The sequence below is a fragment of the Medicago sativa genome, chromosome 6 (genome assembly GCF_051527215.1).
Source record: "Medicago sativa cultivar Bolivia chromosome 6, Bolivia_mono, whole genome shotgun sequence".
NCBI classification, from domain to species: domain Eukaryota; kingdom Viridiplantae; phylum Streptophyta; class Magnoliopsida; order Fabales; family Fabaceae; genus Medicago; species Medicago sativa.
In genome coordinates, this window is record NC_140754.1 from 10,034,004 (window position 1) to 10,059,154 (window position 25,151).

The 25,151-nt window shown below is 34.0% G+C and overlaps 3 protein-coding genes across 4 annotated transcripts; 1 reads left to right on the plus strand and 2 right to left on the minus strand.

The window, feature by feature from the left end:
* Positions 1-91: 91 nt before the first annotated feature.
* LOC146912698 (hydroxyproline-rich glycoprotein family protein) lies at positions 92-2,122 on the minus strand. Its single transcript, XM_085722203.1, has 3 exons — positions 1,751-2,122; positions 676-787; positions 92-398 (listed from the first exon to the last, which is right to left on the minus strand). The coding sequence occupies exons 1-3, from the start codon at positions 1,948-1,950 to the stop codon at positions 315-317; spliced, it is 396 nt and encodes a 131-aa protein (XP_085578329.1). The 5' UTR covers positions 1,951-2,122; the 3' UTR covers positions 92-314.
* A 1,811-nt stretch (positions 2,123-3,933) lies between these two features.
* RPK2 (receptor-like protein kinase 2) lies at positions 3,934-7,998 on the plus strand. Its single transcript, XM_085722200.1, has one exon. It carries the CDS (start codon positions 4,097-4,099, stop codon positions 7,430-7,432), a length of 3,336 nt encoding a protein of 1,111 aa, XP_085578326.1. The 5' UTR covers positions 3,934-4,096; the 3' UTR covers positions 7,433-7,998.
* Positions 7,999-11,218: 3,220 nt separating this feature from the next.
* LOC146912700 (nuclear matrix constituent protein 1-like) lies at positions 11,219-19,376 on the minus strand. 2 transcript variants are annotated; one of them, XM_085722198.1, is made up of 8 exons: positions 18,949-19,376; positions 17,742-17,951; positions 16,532-16,785; positions 16,158-16,428; positions 15,969-16,052; positions 13,461-15,529; positions 11,841-12,033; positions 11,219-11,744 (listed from the first exon to the last, which is right to left on the minus strand). In XM_085722198.1, the coding sequence occupies exons 1-8, from the start codon at positions 19,246-19,248 to the stop codon at positions 11,520-11,522; spliced, it is 3,606 nt and encodes a 1,201-aa protein (XP_085578324.1). In that variant the 5' UTR covers positions 19,249-19,376; the 3' UTR covers positions 11,219-11,519. The 2 variants fall into 2 exon arrangements, with proteins under 2 accessions (XP_085578324.1, XP_085578323.1); XM_085722197.1 differs by having other exon boundaries at positions 11,835-12,033.
* Between the last annotated feature and the right edge of the window lie 5,775 nt (positions 19,377-25,151).

Below are 25,151 nucleotides of genomic sequence, written 5' to 3' on the forward strand. Positions count from 1 at the left end.
ACTTCCCTAATCATATCCATTTATCGTAATCTATCTGCCAAAGTATACCAAATCAGAGAAAAAAGGTTGAAAAGAAACAAAGATAAACAAATTCTACTAGAAGGGTAAAATAAATTGATCTTATTTGAAATCCTTACATAAGTTTCTTCAAGGATCAATAGATTCTGAGAGTACAAAACTTTTTAACATCAGAGTATGTTGCTAGAAAAGCCTACTTAGGAACAAAAATCAGAAGAGCTTCATATAGTTCTTTAAGATACTTCATCATCTTCAAACTTCCATTGAACCATTATCACATGATTCCATTGAATTCCTCAAGTTGAGTTGAGTTTCTCATCAATCAACATTGGAAGCTTGTTTTGAAGAGGACTCAGATCCTGCAAGCACATCTCTGGAACCTGCAGTAGTTGACATAAACTACCACTGTTATAAACCACAACACTGAAAATTACACAACAAATTTAACAATCCCAGAAGTTATACGCTACGAAGCACTGACACATGCACCAGACACGACACTCACACGAGGACATATAATAATTTGAGCAAATGAAATTACTGAATTATTAAATGCAATCACATGTGTCAGTGTTGTGTCAGACACCAAACACGTCTACAATACGAAGTGTCCGTGCTATATATGTTATATCAGAAATCTGAAGCTGTTATTGATACCTTTGGTTGATATTTACCAGCTCCGGGTGGTAATAGTGCGCCGCCCTTTTTGTTTCTGGCAAGAAGGCCTTTGGTTACTGGGGACATCATCATATCAGTTGGGCTTGTATACCTTACAAAATGAAGTAAAAAAGAACAATTAGCCAACACATAATGATAAATATCATGACACTAACCCAACTATTAAACTCATTTGCACATTTATCTCCATAGAATTTATGCAAATGATTACATATCATAATGTACTACTATTTGTTTAAGGTCCTAACGAGACTTCACACCTCAATATCACATCACATCTCCGTCTAAAATCTTAAGTCAATAAAAAGAAATAGAAATAGGTATGATAACGTGGGACTCCAAATTCGTGTTTCGCATGTGTTTGTTTGTACGGTCCCGCAGCACCACAGTGTGTTGAATCCGAAGCTAACAGTTGTAGCTTCTCACTTGTCGCGCCTCGAGGCGTGGAAAAATGAGTAGCTACCTCGAATTCCGTGTTGGACGGGATTCCCAAAAAACTATACTTTCACACAATTAAGGAACTTCAACTATTGGATATAAATGGAACAACTCCCATTTGTGTGTTTGATTATGCGGGCGACAAAAAATTGATTTTGAATGACTAAATTTTGAAAATTAACTTTAACTAAAATGATTCGAATGCAAAGTGATTTATATTTGAATACATTGAGTCGGACGATAAATTCAAGACAAAAAGTCAAATAAAAATGGGAGAGCTTCAGAACTACATGATTCTACAGTGACAAAATTTGATTTTGAATGTATAAATTCATTAAAATTGGTTTCAACATAAAAGTGATTTACTTTTGATAAATTCATAAAAAAGTTTATTTAACAATAAATTTGAGGCAAAAAAAATTAATTGCTGAAACAAAAATTACAAATTCTAGTTTCAATTTAGAATTAATTCTACAGAAACAATCAATTTAAAATATAACTAGAAATATGAGCTGTGAGATCTTTATTGAATTGCGTGATTACAGAGAATCTAATCTAATATAAAAGACATAGTACATAGATAGATAGATAGATAGATAGATAGATAGATAGATACCTTTCAGGGTATTTGAATGGTTTGGGGAGTTTAAGATGATCCGGGGTTACAGGTTTTCGCAATTCATTGGAGGGTGGTTGATGATGATGATCAACCGGAGGAGGAGGAGGAGGAGGAGGAGGAAGAGGAGGAGTTGGTGTTGTTTTGCATTGAGATTCCATTGTTGGAACTTTTGGAGGGGTTTGCGGTATATTTTCCATCACAGTTATATGATATGATTCTACTATACTGTGCTACTTGGTTATGTGATTCTAATATATAAGGTGAGTGAGTGAGTGAGTGTGTCTTTGAGGAAATATAATTGCAACGGTCGAATTTAGTGAAGATGCTAGAAATCAGAAATGAAAATGGAGTTCAATTATGCTGTTGTATGTCCGTTGGAACTTGGGATGGATAAACATAAACAAAATGGCCCACCAATAAAAACATTCATTTTTCAAACATTAAAAATATAAAAATAATAATGTAAATATTTTAATTTTATATTTATAAAAAAATAGATATTTTGCTAATGAATGTCGTCTACTCAATTGATAAGAAGTTAGCTCATATATAAGGCTGATATGAGGGTTGTTTTGATTGATAATGTACATCTAGAAACGTCCTTTGAGGTTTGAGGTTCATGACCTTAAAAAGCAAACAAAATCCAATTCACTTAAAAAAAATTAGTAAAAATAAAAACGTGGTTATTTTTAAATTTTTTTGTTAAAAATATTAATTTGTGTATCACATTAAAATAAAGTATTTTTTTAATGGTGACGGTTAATAATTAGTAGTTGTTAGATCAATATTTACTCTTTCATCCAAGTTTGAAATTGAGACCTACAACTCTTTATTGTTAACTTAAATCAGTTGAGACATTCGACTCAGATAAAGTATTCTTAATAGTGTCATGGGTGATAATGTGTTATGTAAACATCAATTTTGGTCCCTGAATCGCGCCTCGCTGTAATGGTCATTGACTCGAGAAAAAACAAACAAAAAAAAAACCCGACTCTACAATATGTTAACCATTATGGTCTCCGATGTTGGATTTGGCCGTTATCTGATCAAAAAAGTTGAGCTAACGCTTTTTTTTGCTGACAAGAAGTGTGCGACGTGGCATTAGAGACTAAATTTATAAGAAAAAAAAATATTTGGGTTCACTTTAAATCCCTAGATTCACAATTCATTCCATCCCTTAATCAATTCCAAATTCTTAATCTTACTCCTTCTTCCTCCTCCCCATTCCATTCAATCTTTCATTGATGTTAATAAATCAATTCAAATATATAGTATCTATTTAATGAATCAATGGTAATAAATCAAAATATTTCCATGTTTTGAAGAACTTGTTGATTCTAACTCTGAGATTTTGAGTGACGATGATGAGATTGTGAAAGAGGTTGTTGAAGAATCTCTTGATTCCAACTTTGAGATTTTCAGTTTGAAGGGGTTTTCAACTCCAGAAGGAAAGCATATTCATTTTTATCCGGAGAAAGACAAGTCAGATAAGTGATTTTATGTTTGTTTTTGCTTAGTCTTGTTAGCTCAACTTTTTTGATTAGTTAACGGCCAAATCTAATGTCGGAGACCAAAGTGGCTAACGAATTGTAGAGTTAGGTTTTTTTTTGTGTTTTTTTCTCAAGTTAGAGACTATTATGACAACAGATGTTGTTTACCCTAATTTGTTCTTTAGAAATAAGAGAGTTATTGATATATAAATATTTTAGTAATATCAACTAAGAAGCTCCTGGACTTCCATCAGCATTGCAATGAGTGTGGGATCTCCAACAACTTAATATGGATTTTGAGGTGGATTCAAAAACACCCGTGGATAACATTTATAGGAAGAGAAACGTCTCTAGTTTCAATGTAATTATCAACAATTGACAATGTCTATTACTTGCAAATCTTGTGAACTCTTATGTTAAATTTGTTTATTCAAAGACAAATCATAAAATTGTTCATAGTCCAACTATGATGTCTCTATATCATGCTAGTTCCATGGACATTTCAACATGTATCACAACTCTTTTAACGTATGAAATGCATTAAATTTGTTTCTTAATATACAGAAAACTAAATTAGTCATTTCATACAATGATCAAATGTGTAATAGTTCTATGTACTTGTATTAGTCAACCAAAGTCAAGCCAACATAATTTGACAAACAGAAGAACCAAAGAAAACGCGTTTAGACGAAAATAGAAACAAGCGTTTTATAGTATTCTTCTTTCTCAGTTTCTTCTCTTTCCCTTCACAAAATTTCCAAAATTAGGGTTTTCAAAAACCCCCAATTTTCACACACTCCACCAAAACACTTCAAAAAAAAACTCAATTTCTTCAAATTTCATCTTCTATGAGATGTTTTCATCTTCAATTTTCATCAAATGGAGTTTCTTTCTTCTCTTCTTATCTTCTTCAAACGACGCCGTTTCAACATTTTCTGATAAATCAACTCTCCTCCGCTTCAAAGCCTCCCTCTCCGACCCATCCGCCGTTCTCTCCACCTGGAGCTCTACTGCCAACCACTGTTCCTTCTATGGAGTTCTCTGTGATTCCAACTCCCGTGTTGTTGCTCTTAACATCACCGGCAACGGCGGCGTCGAAGATGGTAAACTGATTTCACATCCTTGCTCTGATTTTTACAAGTTTCCGCTTTATGGGTTTGGAATTAGGAGAAGTTGTGTTGGTTTTAAGGGTTCTTTGTTTGGAAAGTTACCATCTTTGATCAGTGAGTTAACTGAACTTAGGGTTTTGAGTTTACCCTTTAATGGGTTGGAGGGTTTTATTCCTAAAGAGATTTGGAATATGGAGAAACTTGAGGTTCTTGATTTAGAAGGTAATTTGATTGGTGGGTCTATTCCTTTGAGTTTTGAAGGTTTGAGGAAATTGAGGGTTTTGAATTTAGGGTTTAATAAGATTGTTGGAATGGTGCCTAGTGTTTTAGGTGATATTGATAGTTTGGAGGTTTTGAATTTGGCTGGAAATGGTTTGAATGGTTCTGTTCCTGGTTTTGTTGGGAAGTTTAGAGGGGTGTATTTGTCTTTTAATCAGTTTAGTGGTGTTATTCCGGAGGAGATTGGTAAGAATTGTGGGAAGCTTGAGCATTTGGATTTGTCTGGTAATTCGTTGGTTCAAGAGATTCCGAAGAGTTTGGGGAATTGTGGTGGGTTGAAGACGCTTTTGTTGTATTCAAATTTGTTGGAAGAGGATATTCCTGCTGAATTTGGGAAGCTTAAGAGTCTTGAGGTGTTGGATGTTTCGAGGAATACACTTAGTGGTCGTATTCCTCATGAGCTTGGGAATTGTACGGAGCTTTCTGTTGTTGTGCTGTCCAACCTTTTCGATCCAGTTGGGGATGGTGAGTTTGTTACTTTGAATGATGAGTTGAATTATTTTGAAGGTGGAATGCCTGAGGAAGTTGTGTCGCTTCCTAAGCTTAGGATTTTGTGGGCTCCCATGGTGAATTTGGAGGGTGGTATTCCTACGAGTTGGGGTGCTTGTGGTAACTTGGAGATGGTCAATTTGGCTCTGAATTTCTTCACCGGAGAGTTCCCAAACCAGCTTGGTCTATGTAAGAAGCTACATTTTCTTGATCTGAGCTCAAACAATCTTACTGGGGAGCTTTCTAAGGATCTTCATGTTCCATGTATGTCTGTGTTTGATGTTAGTGCAAACATGTTGTCCGGTTCAGTTCCTGATTTCTCTGATAATGTTTGTGCTCCCTATCCTTCCTGGAATGTGAATCCATTTGAAGCTGACGATGTCACGTCTCCTTATGCATCATATTTTTCATCGAATGCTCATGATAGAACCATTTACGCATCATTAGGGGGAAATGGTCTTTCGGTTTTTCACAACTTTGGGCAAAATAACTTCAGTGGCATTCAGTCTTTGCCAGTAGTGCGTGACAGGATGGAGGAAAAGAGTAGTTACACACTTCTCGTTGGAGAGAACAAGCTCACAGGACCATTTCCTACATATTTGTTTGAGAAATGTGATGGATTAGATGCATTGCTTTTGAATGTCAGTTATAATCGGCTATCTGGTGAGATTCCTTCTAATATTAGTAGCATGTGCAAATCACTGAAATTTTTGGATGCATCCAAAAACCAATTTTCTGGACAAATTCCCTTTACTTTAGGGGATTTGGTCTCTCTTGTTTCCCTAAACCTCAGTAGAAACCAGTTACAAGGTCAGATTCCCACCAGCCTTGGACAGATGAAGGATCTGAAGTTTCTATCTTTGGCTGGTAATAACTTGAGTGGCTCAATTCCTACCAGCCTGGGACAGTTGTACTCTTTACAAGTCTTGGACCTGTCTACAAACTCTCTTACCGGTGAGATTCCAAAGTTTATCGAGAACATGAGAAATCTGACCAATGTTTTGCTCAATAACAACAATCTTTCTGGACACATTCCTACTGGTTTGGTAAATGTCACTACACTCTCTGCATTCAACGTGTCATTCAACAACTTATCCGGATACTTGCCTTCAAATAGTAGCTTGATCAAATGCAGCAGTGCTGTTGGGAATCCATTTTTAAGTTCCTGCCGCGGACTTTCTCTTGCTGTACCGTCAGCAAATCAACAAGGGCAGGTTGAAGACAGTTCTAGTTCATCACAAACTACTGGCAAAGATAGCAATAATGGTTTCAACGCTATTGAGATAGCATCTATTACTTCTGCTTCAGCCATTGTTTCAGTTCTTATAGCCCTTATTGTTCTGTTTTTCATTACGCGGAAGTGGAAGCCAAGATCCCGGGTTGGTGGTTCAGTCAAAAGAGAAGTTACAGTGTTCACTGATATCGGTGTCCCGTTGACATTTGAAAATGTTGTCCAAGCCACAGGAAATTTCAATGCAGGCAACTGTATTGGGAGTGGAGGATTTGGAGCAACTTATAAGGCAGAGATATCACAAGGAATCTTGGTTGCAGTGAAACGTCTTTCTGTTGGACGTTTCCAAGGTGTTCAACAATTCCATGCAGAGATTAAGACCCTTGGAAGGCTTCATCATCCAAACCTCGTCACTCTTATCGGTTACCATGCTTGCGAGACAGAGATGTTTCTCATATACAATTATCTTCCCGGTGGTAATCTTGAAAAGTTCATCCAGGAGAGATCTACAAGGGCTGTGGACTGGAAAGTTATTCACAAGATTGCACTGGACATAGCGCGTGCACTTTCTTATCTGCACGATCAATGTGTACCGCGTGTACTTCACCGTGATGTTAAGCCTAGCAATATCTTGTTGGACGACGATTGCAATGCTTATCTTTCCGACTTTGGACTCGCCAGACTTCTAGGAACTTCAGAGACACATGCGACAACTGGTGTGGCAGGTACATTCGGCTATGTTGCTCCCGAATACGCAATGACATGTCGTGTTTCCGATAAAGCTGATGTGTATAGCTACGGTGTGGTGCTTCTTGAGTTGCTGTCTGATAAGAAAGTTTTGGACCCTTCATTTTCTTCTTATGGGAATGGTTTCAATATAGTAGCATTTGCGTGCATGTTACTAAGGCAAGGAAGGGCAAAGGAGTTTTTCGCCGCAGGGTTATGGGATGTAGGACCGGAACATGATTTGGTAGAGGTTCTACATTTAGCTGTTGTTTGTACTGTTGATTCACTTTCAACTAGACCTACCATGAAACAGGTTGTGAAAAGGTTAAAGCAACTTCAACCCCCACCATGCTAGCCCCCTTATGTGCTATGAAACACTGGTTACAGGTACAGACACCAAACACAATTATACTGACACCGGATATACAACGACACCGACATGTTATTTGAGAAAATGAATTAATTGAATGCAATCACATGTGGCAGTGTTGTGTCAATGTCGGAATCGGATACGTGTCAGACACCGGAAACATATTCATTCAAAAGTGTCGGTTCTATAGAATTGTGTGGCTATGCTCTTTGAAATCATTGTTAATTGTTGGTGATATTTTGTTCCACTTGTAATTTGTATGTAAGTTGTAATTTGTGATTTATTAGAAATTTGGGCCATTTTTTATGGACTTGTATTAGGTTGAGTTCCCCAATTTGTACTTAATCATCCCCTTGTAAATAAGTTTTAATATAGTTGTAGCACCCCAATTTTCCATACTCTTTAGTTGATTGGGTTAGGGGGCTTGGTGAAGATTTTCTGCTGAAGAATGCAGATATTTGATTTCCATTTCATATTGTAGATTTCTTGAAATTTTTGGTGCAGTTTGGCTGAATCTATTTGAGTGATTATATTTTGATTATTTTTCTCAATTTTTGGTGCATGTTTGGATTGACAATAAGATTATAATAATTCTCATTTCAAAAGAAACACGTGTTCTTCTAACTTTGTTGTTGCCCACCACATTATTGAATCAGCTGAAAAGTAGCAAAGTGGAGCTTGTGGCTACGATTCAACCTTAGAATCTATGTCAAGTTGGAAACTTTTTTCTTTTTTTCTGAGAAAGTTGGAAACTTATATCTTATCTCTCAACTGATTTTAATAATTGAATTTAAACATACAAAATCAATCAATTGTTATTATTCATGATATACTCAGTTTAAAATATATGCTTCTAAACATTTTATAATAGGAAAACAAAAAATTGCATATAACAACAAAATAAAAAAAAGTAACCAAAAAAACAATAAAAATATAATGATTTTACATTTTTCTCTTTTGAAACATGCCTAAATTGCATTGTTATACATTTCCTTCATCAATTTTCTTAAACAATATATCCTTCAATATTTGACGAAAAACAGAATATTCTTCAAGTTCAACATTGGTGTGCTACGTGACTATTCACTGCCATATGTTTGACTCACTCAGTTGGAGTGAGAAAATTGCCGTGACAAAAATTCTATTCTGACCGTGAAAGAACCTTCTATCCCTTTTCCATTTGGGACCCTCCCTGTCTTCCAAAGTTTAATATCTTAGCTTAAAACGTGTTTGGCTCTATTTTTCTCCATAGTGATAGTACAACTTAATATTTATTTATGTTGAAAATAGCAACCGGGAAATAGAAATAATTGTTGGAGTGATCAAGTTTCATATGTGATCTATTGTGGATAGCAGATCAATGGTATGATGCCATGGTTGATTTTGATTCAACAAAAATAAGAGCAAATAATAAATATTAACAATAATAAGGACTTGTGAAGATCGTGCAATTTAGGTGAAGAAATCTTGAGTTAAGAGTTTTTATGTTTCACTTTTGAGAGACATAGAAAGTGTCTACCAATAACTTCATGAGAATACAGAGAATTTTTATACATCGTTCAAGAGGGTGAGAATGATAGAGTGATCTTAGATATCAAGAGTCGCACTTATAAGATAGATCTGCATGTAACATCAGGTCGAGGAAAGACTGATGAAAAGATGGAGTGGTGGAAAGTAGGGAATGATGGCAGAAGGAGAGAAATCTCTCCATATAAACTATCCATTGCGGCCTATGGTGCTGCTTTGGCTTGTCAGACCTCCATTCACAAATTGCCTATGATTGTTAGCAACATAATCCACTGTGCCATTCAGCAATTGCTTGCAGGGCCACAGCCTCTATGAGGTGGGTATTTCAGAGATGGATAAATTAAGGAAGGAATTAATGACCAAAGGTTCTTAAGCACACATTATAAAGATCACAAGGGACCCCCTGCAGTATAAAACAACTTCATAAACCATAATTGAAGATCATGATGCTTGTATTTTAACTTTTAGTCCTGATTTTACCAACGACATGTCCCAAACGGCCATGATTATAGTAACCATGGCATGTCATGTAACCTTTTACTATAGGACCAGTAAAACTTAGAGAAAGGGAACAAGTGATAAGAAATAATTTGAGTTTCATATTGTGAGAAGTAGAGGGAGAAACAAGATTCAAATGAGATCAGATTTTGGATTAGCCAGAATTATTATATTTAAGCCAAATGATATTCTTATACTTTGGCTTGAAGTTGCAGAAAATTGCACCACAGATGAAGCTCGCCTGAAAATGCATTTCTAAAAATTCCAGAGCTGCATTTGCATACATATTCATGATTCCCCTATAATCTTTGAAGGAAAAATATACAATTTGACATGTCACCGTGAAACGACGTAACTTTTAACCAGAAACAATTTGACATGTCCAACCTTGTCTGTAGCAGTGTATTTCATGAAAATTTAGAAGTTAGGTGTCCAGTCGTGCAGATGGTAAAAAAGTACCTGAATAGGAGTCCAACCACAAGGATCTGGATTGAAATCCGAGCCATTCCATCGATCACCAGCAAAGCCTTGATGGTGGAATATAAAGTATCCTTCTCTTCTTTTTTCCATTGAACCCAAAACAAGGTCTACTAGTCCAATGCAGCTTGACCACAGAATGGTGATGAAGCTGTGTTGTCAAATTTAAGCTTTGGTGGCGCCATGGAATTTTATGACAAGAATTTAGGCCAAACCAACTTTATTATATTCACCATATTTGTGGCATAGGCCGCAACGCCAAACATATATGGCAGATTTTTTTGCCAGCAGCCATCTGTCCTTGATAACAATGATGAACAGAGCAATTTTGGCTTTGACTAAAAGCCTTGAACCTCTTCACGAGGTTTTTGAGTCAAACAAAACCAAGACAAATGAAGAAAAATTGAAGTAAAAGAAATGCACTATTACAAAACAGGATGTGCTTGACTTGAACTCTACTGCATAATTTGGCGTGCACTTCAATAAACCCAGACAATAATACAATAAATTACAAAAATATGGGCATACAAAGAAGGAATAGAACTTCTGTCAAAAAAAAAGGAAGGAATATAACTCGACAATGAAGTGGACAAATACCAAAATTGGTCACTAGAGAAAATCAGTGACAGTTTGAACAGCAACAACAGCAGAGCCTTATCCCACAAAGTGGGGCCGATCAAACGAGGTCATAATGTTCTATCATATATAATATCTCTATCTCATCTCTAGATCTTTCTCAATAATTTTTCTTTTAGTTTTTCTAGGTCTTCCTTTACCTATAGTGGTTTGACTATCTTCCATCTGATCTACTCTCCTTACTACATAATCTATAGATCTCCTCTGTCCTCTCGACAGGCCCAAACCACCTAAGCAGAATTTCCACCATCTTTTCTACGATAGGTGATACTCCAACTCTCTAATACTGTCACTTCTAATGCCAACATGTCTAGTCTTACCACCCATCCAAAGCAACATCCTAATCTCCGCTACACTTATTCTATTCTCGTGTTGGTTCTTTACCGCCCAACACTCGGGCCCTAACAACATCACCAATCTTACAGTTACACAATAAAAGAGATACTAGTTCAAGAAAGGGGAAATATCCTGAAAATGTGTTGGAACTGCAAATGAAATAGAAAATGGTAGAGGAAATGCAGAAGGTTAACAACCTGACCTCTTCTCTTCCCGTGTTTATGGAAAAGCTGAGGAGCAAAGAACATGGGATATTAGCACAGTTTTCAAAGCTACTGATAAGAGAGGCCCAACATGTAAATTGAACACTCTTTTTTATTCTGTTATTGAATGTTAATATCACTTCATCACTATTTATTATCCATTAGCATTAGAATGGAAAATCCTCTTGCCTAAGCAGTACATTTAATTTGCCAGAGGACAGTCATAACGGACAAAAGAGAGCCAATAAAATATTTTTACCTTTATTAATAAATCTCAAATCTCAAAAGAAAACATGGAAGTTAACCCAAAGATTAGATTATGGCTACTCTCCTATTTAAAAGGAATGAGGATGTATCTAATAATGTGATGTCAGAGAGAAATAAAACTACTTCAATCATGTTGTGAAAAATTTGAAGATCTTCTTTCCGATAGACACCTCACCGGGATCCTCCTCCTCCTCTTCGTCTTCCTCTTCATCTTCCCCCTCGTCCTCATTTTCAACGTCATTGACTATGCTTCCATCTTCATCTCCATACTCCAGTGTAGCACTTTCTTCAATGCGGTCCACAGAGTTGGTTGTAGCACCATTGTCATCAACATTGTCTCTTGGTATTTCAAACTGTAAAAGGTGTTTGAATATTAAATAAATCAGCGCATATATCTAAAAATTCCAATTAAATCAACCATCAATAAAGGAAGACTGATTTACCCTTACAACTCGATCATCTTTGATCTCCACAGACTTTACGGTTGAGATCTGCACTAGAGTCGTGGTTTGGATATTGTCATCAGCTACCACTGCTACTTCAGGGTTTTTATCACCTGCCTCCTGTTTACCACCAGAAGCTTCTTTTTCAAGAGTCTTTGTTTCGTTGGATAACTCCTGTGTTGATGAAACTCTGCCTGCACTGCTCAAAGAAAGACATGATGTCAGAACAACAACAACCAAGCCTTATCCCACTAAGCGGGGTCAGCTCAAGGAAAGGCATAACATTCTATCAAACGGCATCGTTGGATAACTCCTGTTTTAGGCAGTCCACAGTCAACATAAAACTGTCAAATCTCTATGACGTGATGTCAGAATAATCAAGAAAACTCTGACCAGACCACAACCGACAATGATGCATGGTGCTAAATATATTATTACAAGCTACACAAATCCACATGAAAGACACAAACAATAACACCCTTGACATCCTCCTGCATTAAATAGTTTCTCAATCGGGCAATTGCCATTCCTCCTATTACACACAGTAAGATATTCTGTATTATTGGAAAAATATCCACCACAGTAAAGCCAAATGCACTTCATTCAGATAACCCAGTAAAAAAATCCAAAATTAATAATTCAAATGCCCTCAATCAAAAAACTATACAAACTAGATAACCAGGATTGAGGGGCTGCAATTAAGATCTTCTGCATGTCAGTAGAGCAATCAAACTGCAATCTCAATTTTCATTAATATCTGATAATTAGTGCATTGCTGTCCATATAAATAATCAATCTAGCACTCAAGTGATTAATGCCAAAATAGTAAGTTTTAGAACTACAAATACGACAACACCTAATGCGGGTATGTTTGGATTGCCGTTGTAACCGTACAATTTTCTTACAAATCTTGGGATAATTTGGGTCCAAAGACCTGCAGTTTTTCCATTGCAAACTAAACATACACTATACTGTTTACAGAAATGTAGAAATATTGACTAATCAATTAACAGTTGGCTAAATCAATTAACATAGGAACAGTTATGATCTGCGGAGAAACTATGGTTAGGGAATGAGTCTTCTTGTGTTTATTACAAGGTTCAAATAATTAAATCCTAGAACTACATCCACACCTCACTTTTATATAAGACCCGTGGGAATGTAATAATTATTAACCAAACTTTTGCAACAAAAAAAAAAAGCAGGAATCAGATTTTCATCATTATATTCATAGAAATGTTATTCCCAAGAATCAATTCAGATGACTTGAAACATACAAACACTATATTAGAAACTGAAAGGGGGCAACGGGACAATTGGTGCAATCAATGAGACGATTGGCACACCACAACTTTTCTTTATTTCTTATTGGGAAGAGGGGAACGGGACAAGAAAAGAGTGATGATTCCTTTAGTGTGAAAATTAGCAAGAACCAATCTATCTATATATAAAACACGTCATTACTTAAATTTAAAAAGAAAAAACATTCCTTTAGAATTAATGCCAATATAAACATCCAAGAAAACAATCCGCAAAAAATAAATACAACCAGTGTGTACACTGATACAATAAAAAGAAACATATAAGCTTTATTGCCCCAAACAAGGCCCCTGAGACTAAACTTACGTCTTATGCCGCCTGAGGTTGTAACGCTTCTCCCCTGTAACTTGTGTGGGTGGAGCAACTGTTGACCTTTTCTTCTTGCGCCCACCAGCTGTTGTACTGTCTGAATGTCCTTCACTATCAGCAGCACTCTGCTCACCTTCAGCAATCTTAGAAGTTTGTGCACGTTGTCGCTTCCTTGTACTGTTACCAGTAGCTTTCTCAGTGTGACTGGACTCTTCATGACTATTTTCTTTGATATGATCAGTATCAAGATTTTGCAAACTCGTTTTTCCTAGGAACTCATTGGCCTCCTTAACCACAGCCTTCACTGAGCGTGTTCTAGCAATTCCAGATTTGCTTTTCCTCCCAGGTCTTTGTCGACCAACCTTTGGGACTGACTGTTGAGAATCATCTGGACCTCCCCCTGTCAAACTTTCCATGTAGCTGTGTTCATCTATGGATAAAGAATATTCAGTATTCCCCTCTCTGGCAATGTTATCGGATTGGAGGTGTGCTGTATCAGAAGAGTGAAAAGCCACTCCATCTGCTATTTGTCGTTCTTGAAGAGTAACTATCGGTCCTTCTATATTAGGAGATGACACAGGCTCTCCTACTTTTTCTATATTAACATTTACATCAGACTCAGGGGACATCCCAGCTATATTTGAAGTACCAATAGAATCTGTGTTAGTACTAGGGGATAAACTGAAAATCTTGGACGTGCATTTGCGGAACACAGACACAGGCCATTTAGATCCAGAATGGTTTGAGCCAGAAGCGATAACATTGTCCTTTGAGTTCTCAAGAGGAGATGTAGGCAAGGGAAGAACCCCACACTCTTTACTGTCAGGTAACTGAAGATCAGACACAACAACGTCCCTGACAACTTCCCCACAGTCCTTGCAATTCCTGAGCTTCTCAAAAAGTGCGAGAAAATGGTTTCTTTCAGCCACAAGGCGTTCACGTTCTTTCTTTACTTTCTGGCTAAGATTCATAAGCATTTCAGAATCTTCATGCATCTCACGTTGGTCAGACTTCAGCTGTTGCTTGTTTGTCTCGAGTTCTTTTCTCCCATTCTCTAATCTGATCCCCTCAGACTTGACTTCTTCCCATTCCTTTTCAGCAGCATCTTTCAAGATATTAATATTATTAAGCTCTTTTTCCATCTCCTCCTGAAATTTTCTCTCTCTTTCCTGCAGGTCTTTCTCCATCTCCTCTTTCCTTTTCTGAATTTCATTCTCAAGATTTCTTGTTTTCCATTCAAAATCTTGAACCATTTGTGCCTTTTCATTTTTCACCTTTTCAGATAAAAGAAATTCCTCTTGTTTAATTGAATCACTAAATGATTTCTTATCCAATTCAAGCTTTTCAAGCTCCTTCTTTAAATTATCTTCCATATCTTGCTTCTCTCTTTTCAACCTTTCTTCTTCACTGTTCTTCAGTTTTCTTAACTTTTCCTTCTCCTTCTCAACTTCCTGTTGTTCTGCACTAATGTCAGCTCTTTTCTTATCCAGTTCTTCCCATTCTTTCTCAAACCTAAGCCTCTCATCCCTCAAGTTTTCAGCTTCCTTCATAATTAAATCTTTCTGCGTTCTCGTATGCTCTATCTCCTGCTTTAGTTCCAATTGCAAACGAGAATGCTCTGACCTCTCATCTTGAGTAAGCTTCAAATTCTCAGTCTCTTGGCATATTTGCAGCTTCTGCTGAGAAATCTCAGCTTTAAGCTTCCCAAGTTCAGCATTTAAATTCTCCAAACTCTTCCGATCAGCAAGCAATTTCTCCTTTTCCTTCTCCAGCTCTCTCTCTTTTATTTTCATAGTCTTTTCTTCCTCCTTCAATGATTTCAACTTTGTTAAAAGTTCCTTATCTTGCTCCTTTATTCTCTCAGACTTCGTACTCAAAGCTTGCTCTTCTTTTCCAACCTTGGTTTCCCTATGGTTGACTTCGATTTCCCTATACTCCAAGGCCTCCTCCTTGCTGCTAAACTCCTCAGCGAGAGATTTCCGCTTTTGTTCCATTTCAAGCTCAAACTGCTGCAACTTTAAATCCAGAGTATGTTTTTGCTCATCAAGAAGTTTCTGGATCCCTTCCTGTAAGAAATATATGTACAAGAGTCAGAATGCAACAAAATCATGTGAATTACTCAAGCAATTCAAGTTATGTAAATTTGCTTTCGGAAAACACATTATATATCACAGGACTATGGGTCGATATAGTAATCCATAGTATTCAATTTCTTTCCATAAGTGGTGATTATTTTTAAAAGTTATCAGTTATTACTTTTAAACTATCGGTCTCCAAGTAAATTTCAAAAAACTAATCACCATATTGACCTCAAAGGTACTAGGCAGGGGTGTTAATGAGTTGATTTGGTTTGAGTTTGGGATAGAATAAAATTATATTATTTGGACTGGTTTGTTTGGTTGTCTTAAAAAAAATCAGCAACTCCAAACCATAACAATGGACTTGGATTGGATCATCAGATTAAAAAAGCATTATATTGTAAAGTTACCAAGTGCATGTACTCACACTTTCTCTGGCACTAAGCTTTAGTTCCAGTTCATGTAATTCTTTCTCTTTAATATCCAGCGTTTTCTTTGCAGAATCCACTTTCTGCAATCATAACCATACCATAAATATGGAAAGACCAAAACCAAAGCAAATTACAAGTTTTACAAAAGGCAAGAAAAAGACACAATAAGAAATTTAAAAGCACACCTTCTCTTCTGCATCTACATCTGCTACTCTTCTACTCATCTCAGCTTCCTTTTCTTTTAATAAAGAATTAGATGAGTTAATATTCTTCTCCAACACTTCTAGATCTCTCTCTTTCTGCTTCAGCTTTTTTTCTGTTTCAGTCACATTCTTTTCTTTCTCACCAAGATTTTGCCTACCATCACTTAGCATATCCTCTCTTTGCCGTAGCTTCCTCTCCCACTCCTTCAAATCTTCCCTTTGTTTGTAGAATACTGATTCAAACGATTCTCGACTGAAATAGAGTTACAGTACCAACTTCAATTAATTGAGTCACAAAACACAAGACTAAATATGATGGCAAGAAATATTCATAAAATTTAAAACAAGGTCCATACTCGGTAGCTACTGACAACCGCTCCTTTTGAAGCAAACTTTCACGAACCTCCAGCTCTCGCAACTTCATATCTAGCTCTGTATTTTTCCTGTTTACCTCAGCAAGCCTGGCTTCTGCATCATGCAGTTTCTTGTTAACTGTTGAAGCCTTCTCTTCAATTCCATCCACCAATTCATTTGCTTTATCTAGCTTTGTATGGGAAGAAGACTGGACTTCGGCAAGCTCTTCTTGCATCGCACGCAAAGCTCTCTCAAGCTGCAATTTATCAATTTCACCATAAACAGTATAAAGTGAAATAGCGCAATAGACAATGTACGACAACCTTAAAATCAAATGAAAGCAATTCCTCAAAACTCTGTGATAAAAGTCTCAAGGAAAGATAACAACTTTGCTATATCCATTCAAGATGAACACCTAAAATAGCAAACATAATGAAAAGACAACCAATTAATGGCAGTTTCCTAGGAAGTAGTTTGACTAAAGTATCATTGCAGTATATAACAGGCACAGTATAGATACATACTTATATCTATCTAATCATAGGAGTTTCCTAAGAAGTAATTTGACTAAAGTATCAAGTATGACCAGATATCCAATATTTAAAATTCAATTATGCATTCTCAATTATGCATTCTAACCGGTGCACAAAATTTTTTGTAAACCAAGTATAATGCCCTTTGTACGGTATCCTCCAAACATGTGTTTTTGTTGGAAATAAAATCTAAATTATTTTGAAATTCAAAGCAATTACATTTCCACATTTTTTATACAAGATTATCGATCCTGATGATGTCAAGGACAAAAATGTAGGGATGAGTTCCAGACTTCCAGCATATACGATGTTTTTACATATTATTAATGAACTGAAAATAAACTTTTGCATCATGATAATTTTATCTTGTATTTTAAAAGTAATAAATGTAACATAAGAAGACAAAACCCAAAGGAGCTGAGTGGTACTCTGTTGCATAAAACAGCTATAAGTCAACTAATTATGCATATATAGTTCATAGTGAAGTTAAAGGAACAGGGGAAAACAAAGTAAGCTAGAGAAGCAAAAATTATAGCCCAGTTCAAAGCCTATGATCAACGTATCCAATACTAACCAATGTAAAAAGAAAAACAAAGTCAAAATAAAATGAGCATGTACGCAAGCACAACCAATTCAACACAATTATAGACTTGATAAAATAAAATAAAAACGAACATACATCAGCTCCACACTGCTTTTCTAAACTCAAAGCTTTCCTCAAATTTTCCTCTCGTTTTTGGACTTCAGACAATGCAATCAAATGCGATGATTGATCTCGTTTTAGAACCTCCTGAGTTTCAGCTAGTTCTTGCCTCAGCCGATCGAACTTGGAACTCCACTCTTGCTTCTCAATAAGAAGGAGACCCATGTTGTACTGATAATCATAAAGCTGCGGAAAAAATGTAAAGAACAAGAAGTTAATCAATTGTTAATCATCGACAAAGTAACATGTGGTTTCCAAAATAACTTGTTACAATAACATTTGAAAAACACAACATTGAGATGCAACCATGAAATTATTTTACAGATTATAATTTAAAGGCAACCAAAGAGTTCTCTCGATTATCCACCATATATTGACATTTCTTTTAACTTCTCATTATTCTACAGTGGTAATCCTTGGTAAGATTTCCTCGCAATATCATGACAATATTTTGAGAACAAGTGACTTTTACTAAGAAAGAGAAATTGAATCACATGGTTTAGGCAAAATTCAAGGAAATAACCCAGGCCCACAAAAGGCATGGTCTCTCCCCCCAATTCCCTAGCTCACTCCTTTCATACCATCTCTCTCTACTTATAGGTCCTGTGTACGTTTCCTAGTTCCGACAAAAGAGAATATATCCCCATCCTAAATACTCGCAAAACTATTGACAAATGGTTGAAATTTAATGCATATTGTGTACATTTCCTAATTCCTCAAACTCAATAGTAACAACAAACAAAACAACAACTAACAAATGCAAATTATACGCATCAAATCAACCCGTTATCTAATTCACAAAAAACCAAAAAAAAAACAACTTATCTAACTCAAATGTAATTAATACTTTGTTCCGTGTTGTGTCCGTATTCGACTCTGATACATATCGGACACCAGACATGTTTATAGTCTTCAATCTAAAGATTCAACATATATCAAAAGAGTTCATTCCTCAAAGTTACAGTAATATATACTGCATCAATATGCTACAAAACTCGGTATCCGGTTCAAAAACCAACTCATCCGGAGACCAATTCCTAGAAAAACATACCCTAGAAAAACCATCTATAAACCCACAAAAAAAAAAAAAAACAGAATAATCATAAATCTAAGTATACGCAATGATTGAAACAAACCCTAGAAAAACCATTCAAAAAAAAAAAAAAATTGCACAAATCAAAACCTCTTTCTCCAGTCTCGAAATCTTCTCCAACATCGCTTCATCATCTTTCCTCTTCATCACCGCTTCATCAAGCAGTCCAACTTCTCTAAACCTCTTCCAATCTTCAGCACAACTAGAAGCCACCACAACATCATCGCCAGAATCAGTCAAAGAACCCAACGGCGGCGGCGGAGGAGGTTCATCGGCGATGACAATAGCTTTTCCCTTTGCGAGGGCAGATTTAGGTGTGGCACCAATTCGATGCGGTGTGAATGATGCTGGTGTACCGATAGGTCGTGATTTTCTCTGCGGCGTGAACATTGCGCCGGTGATTGAACGGAGTTCCGCCGGAAACGATGAATTCAAGATATCAAACACTCGATTTAGGGTTTTGCCGGAAAAGATATCAAACACTCGATTTTCAAATCACCGCAATTAATCGTTGGTTTAGTTTTTTTGAACTTTGAAGAGTGTGTATATAAAGCACTTATTAATATTTATTTTGTACCTCAATGAAAAAAAAAAATACAATTGTGAATATATTTTGGATTTTGGATAATAGTCATTTGGTCTATACATAGTATCCCCAATGGTATTATAATGCTAAAATAATCTCTCAATACTTTCTATATAGAGACTGAAATGACATAAGTAAGTATATTGCATGACTGATATGATAATATTAATGAAGCATTTTAATATCAAGAACTATTTTGACTAATGAAGTGCATAATTATTGACTATTTTAAAATTTTGATACATTAAATGACTAGTGTGGCTACTCATTACACATTCAGAGACTCAAATGACTATTATGCGTCTGGATTTTTATTTGACTATTCTTTTTCTTGTTTGATGAACCATATTTAGTTTTATTTTTAAAGTTAACCGTTCGATTATGATGTAGATGAGTTAATTTGGAGTTTGATGTAGGATAGTTTGATCAATAATTATTTTACTTCAAAATCAACCTCGAATTCTAGTCATATTTTAGTTTTGTTTAAGAGATTAAAAGATTATACACTTCATTTTTATTTGATTTACTCTTCGATAATTACACGAAAAAGATTGAAATAAAAATTATTACCATAACAAAAAGAGGAAATAAAAAGTCTTTACTACTGAAAAATTCTGACTCTGATTTTTTTATACTTCATTTATCCTTTATTATAAGTCTATTTGACTAATTTCATACATATATTAAGAAAAGTCTGTAATGTAGTTATTATGTATATCTTATGTGTAAATATTGTTTTTTTAAGGAATGTGTGAATAGTGTTAAATTGTACTTTGTATGTTTATTTAATTTAACTTTTTCATATTGCAAGACAAATTATTAGTATCAATTAAGGGCATCTTCAGGCAAGAATAATAATTATATCTAATAATTTATATAGAAACTGACATGACTTTTTTCTCAATGGGGACTTATAACAAGGGGTTTATACCCCTTTTAGTCCCTGTAATTTGGGCGAATTCCAGTTTTAGTCCCTGTAAAAAAAAAGTTTAGATTCTGTCCCTGTAATTTAAGATTCTTCCACTTTTGGTCCCTCCACTAACCCTGTCAGCAGAATCTGCACATGTGGCACGCTGACTGTGTATTTATTTTTATTTTTTATTTTTTTTATTATGCCAAGTGGAATTTGTGATTTTTTTAATAAAAAATTCTTAAAAAAATTAAAAAACGAAAAAATATCTTAAAAAATAAAACAAATTTATAAAAATAAAAAAAAATGAAAAAATATTAAAAAATTATGAAAAAATTTGAAAAATCTTAAAAAATAAAAAAAAATCTAGAAAATTTTATAAAAATCTGCAAAAATCTTAAAAAATTTAAAACAAAAAAAAAATTAAAAAATATAGAAAGATTTATAAAAATCTTAAAAAATTCTTAAAAAAACTGAAAAAATAACGAAAAATCTAAAAAAATTTAAAACGAAAAAAAATCTGAAAAATCTTAAAAAATTTAAAACGAAAAAAAATCTGAAAAATCTTAAAAAATTTAAAACGAAAAAAAATCTAAAAAAAATTTCTGATTATTTGTTTTTGAAAAAAAATCTGAATATTTTGCAAATTTAAAAAATTTTGAATTTTATTTTAAAAAATTTTCAGGAACTTAATTAAGATTTTTTTTATAATTTTTTCGAAAATTTCGATAAGTATTAATTTTTCCAGATTTTTTTTATTTTTTCATTTTACGAGATTTTTAAAAATTTTCCATTATTTTTTCAGATTTTTATAAATTTTTTAGATTTTTTTTTCGTTTTTAATTTTTTAAGATTTTTTCATTATTTTTTAAGATTTTATTATAAATTTTTTTAAAATTTTCTTGATTTTTTTTATTTTTTATGATGTTTTTTCGTTTTAAATTTTTTCATTATTTTTTAAGATTTTTCCTTTTTTTATAAATTTTTATAAAATTTTCTAGATTTTTTTTTATTTTTAAAATTTTTTCATTATTTTTTAACATTTCTTTCATAATTTTTTTAATATTTGTTCAGATTTTTATCATTATTTTTAATTTTTATAAATTTTTCTAGATTTTTTTTTATTTTTTCAGATTTTTTTCGTTTTTTACTTTTTTTAAGAATTTAAATCACAAATGCCACATGGCACAATAAAAAAATTAAAAAATAAAAATAAATACACAGTCAGTGTGCCACATGTGCAGATTCTGCTGACAGGGTTAGAGGAGGGACCAAAAGTGGAAGAATCTCAAATTACAGGGACAGAATCTAAACTTTTTTTTTTACAGGGACTAAAACTGAAATTCGCCCAAATTACAGGGACTAAAAGGGGTATAAACCCTATAACAAGGGACAAAAGGGATAGTGTAAAGGTCTAGTAAAAAAAGACTTGTGTAAAAGTCAATTACATTGAATACCCAAAAATAATCATTTATTTATAATGTCATTCAATTCGATTTTATCTTTTTTAATATTTAAATTCACTCTCATCCATCATCTTTTTAAAATGATAAGGAAAAAAACCGAACATATACAATTTGTTACATTTTATTTTAATATTTAAACTTACTCTTATCTAATTTTTATATGTGATATTTGTATTGAAAGTAGAGGGTAATTTTAAAAGCAGAAAAAAAATCAGCTCAAAAGAGAAAGAAAAAAATATAGTATTCTTTTTTCGAAGAAAAAAAATAAAAAAAATATACTATTCTCTTCTTTTAACCTTATTTTTTTTGTAGTAACATTTAGTTTTAGCATTGTTGTGCATACTTCTTGTTTCTTATATACGCCATCATCTTCAAGCATGACAAAGACAATGGAAAATTGTTTTTAAAATCTGAGTAATTAACAGAGTCATACTGTTCCAATTTAAGCCCCCAACATATAAAAATTAAACTTATGTAGTGATTGGCAAATAGCGTAGCGTAGTGGCCGACCCCAAAACACTATAATGATGTAGAGGGTAGCGGTATGTCCACTACATCGAAGTCTAAGGAAACAACACAAGCACTACACATAAAAACTAAAACATAGAAGAATGCACAAAATTAAACACATCCATTGCTAATCATGAAATTTGCAACATAATATAATCTAAGTAGCAAACAAGCTCTAGCCTCCAAGGCTCAAAATGACACATATAATATTCAAACATAACATAAAGCAAAATAGGAAACAAGTTCTAGCCTCCAAGACTCAAAATAACACAACTAATCCAATATGATTACTATTAATCACTTTTATTTATGTGATAGACAGATTGGAGTATTTATGTAATTCTGAACATATATTGGTTTCCACTTACATGTGATATGGATGAGAATAGGCTAGGCCGAGCTAGGCTTTGTAAGGCCTGAGCCTGACCTGTCAATTTTTTTTTAAGGCGTAAGCCTGACTTGCGGCCTGTCATAGGCTTACTTTTTAAGCCTGAGCCTGACCTTCTGAAAGCCTGATACGGTCTGCTAGTCTGTTTAAAAGCCTATTTCGTATGAACATCTTTAAATCAGCAATGTGATCTAAGTGTAAATAGACTAGCGAACTAATATATCAATTAGATTAAACTCTCTTTTGATAATCAACATGAGTTTTTAGGGAATTTGACTATATATTGTATCATATTTCAATTCTAGTTTATCATAATATATTTAAATATGCAAAAAAAATAATTTATACTGATAAGCTTAAATTACTGAAAAAGTTAACACATTTTTATTTTAATTCAAAGTACAAAATATAATATAATATAATAATAAATAATAGTATTCATATTTACTTAAAAGGCCGGCCTAATAGGCCTAAGAGACTTTTTGAATGACATGTGGCCTGGCCTATTAAGTTAAATGGGTTTTTAAAAAAGCCTAGGCCTGCTTCTTCAAAAAAAAAAAACCTAGGCCTTCTCTGTTTAAGAAAAAAGTCTGGCATGACCGGGTCTGTCGTAGGCTAGGCGGTAGGCCCCTGTAGACCGGTCTGGCCTATTCCCATCCCTAGTCGAAAAGTCATCGCAAGAAGTTGAAGTTTACAGATCCAAGGGTGAGCATTCTTTTGGGATGATCTCCCTTTGTTTAGCGTTGATATACTGAAAATAGTTGTGAGTTTTTAAAATTGTATTGGATCAACTTTCTCACATCGGTATGCAAAAATTTGTTTATTTAATTATAAAGTTGTAAAATCCACAACAATTGTAAAAAAAAAAAATATTTAGTGTGTTTTGCATATAAAATAACAACATATTTAATTAAAAAATACATTAATGTTGATATATTGAAAATAATCATGAATTTTCAAAATTTTATCATATCGTTTTTTTTTTGGGTAGTGTCCAGGGTTCGAACCCCAGACCTTGCATATATTATGCATTGTCCTTATCAACTGAGTTAAGCTCACGGGGACATATCGACTTTCTCTTATAGTTTATGAAAATTAACTTTTATATATTTGGCAAAATAAAATCGATATATATATAAGCAACGAAAATCTGCAACTAAAGCGGTGCAAATAAATAACAAATTTTTTCATACTATAGGAAAATATTTAATTAATAAACCCCTTAAAAATATTTAATAGAAACATTACATTAATGCTGATAATTTCCATCTAATATTTTATGCATTTCACAATAATTTTAATATAATTATTTTTTTATATTATTACCGCAAGTTTTTTTGTCGTCTTATATATTTTTCATAGAATCTCAAGATGCCATTAATATAGTATGTGATGTGATAAGCTAAAGTAGTTGAAATAATGCATAATGCAGTCCAAGTATTCTTTTTCTATGAATATTTTTGTTTAAGACGTATTAAGGTGGTGTGCTGGTGTGTTACTTCTAGATGCAATAATAATGCATAGTCCACGTCATGAGAATTCTGCTCTTCTCCCAGTATTTTTTACTCGCGCCCAGCTGATTTACCGAAAATACCTTTGCGTGAGTTAAGTCACGCTGCATGACTTAACTCACGCACCTTATAACTCTGTGTGACATATCACTGGCCTGTGCGCGGGTTAACTCACGCAAGTTGGGCGGTGGTTAGAGCTCAAGAACACACGTTTTTTGGACGGTGGTCAATGCATTTTAATGGTTTTTACACGTTTTTTTTTTTTTTTTTTTTTAAGTTTTTCACGTTTTTTGACCTCATTAAATGCTATGTTACCTTAAACCACCTATAAATACCCCTCCAAACTTCCTCATTTCCTCACACCATCTCACATTCCCACTCTCCTCCTCACTCTCTGTGCAGATTCAGTTTTACCCCAAGAAGGCTAGTTTTCTTGTGGATTTCTTTTAGTTTTACCACAAGAATGCTGGTTTTCTTGTGGATTTCTTTTAGTTATACCACCGGAAGCTAGGTTTTCTGGTGGTTTTTTATTTTTTCGCATATTTAGTTTTACCCCATTGTAAATGTAATAAGAATTATATTAATAAAATGATATTTTATATCTATTATTTTTGTTTCTTTATTTTTGTTAATTTTTGCATTTATTTTATGATTGCGTATTGAATTAATAAATTCGAATAAATTAAATAAATAAATTATAATAAATTAAGCGTAAATTCGAATAAAAATTGCGTATTGAATAAATTTAAATAAAGTTACGTATTAAAAAAATCGAAAAAAACCTAATTAAACTCAGCGTGAATTCGAATAAAGTTGCGTATTGAACAAATTCGAATAAAAGTTACATTACACTACATAAACAACATGTATATCAACTATATATGTTATCACATCAAATTCCTTCATATAAGACAAGTCATCA

Bases quoted from the DNA above. Each gene is read 5' to 3' on its own strand.
- LOC146912698 (XM_085722203.1), bottom strand. From the start codon at position 1,950: ATGGAAAATATACCGCAAACCCCTCCAAAAGTTCCAACAATGGAATCT. The intron at 788-1,750 runs GTATCTATCTAT...TCATTTTGTAAG, and splicing joins CCATTCAAATACCCTGAAAG to GTATACAAGCCCAACTGATA. The intron at 399-675 runs GTATCAATAACA...CAACTACTGCAG, and splicing joins CTGGTAAATATCAACCAAAG to GTTCCAGAGATGTGCTTGCA.
- RPK2 (XM_085722200.1), top strand. From the start codon at position 4,097: ATGTTTTCATCTTCAATTTTCATCAAATGGAGTTTCTTTCTTCTCTTC.
- LOC146912700 (XM_085722197.1), bottom strand. From the start codon at position 19,248: ATGTTCACGCCGCAGAGAAAATCACGACCTATCGGTACACCAGCATCA. The intron at 17,952-18,948 runs GTTTTGATTTGT...TTTTTTCCGCAG, and splicing joins TTTCGAGACTGGAGAAAGAG to CTTTATGATTATCAGTACAA. The intron at 16,786-17,741 runs GTATGTTCGTTT...GATAAATTGCAG, and splicing joins AAAAGCAGTGTGGAGCTGAT to CTTGAGAGAGCTTTGCGTGC.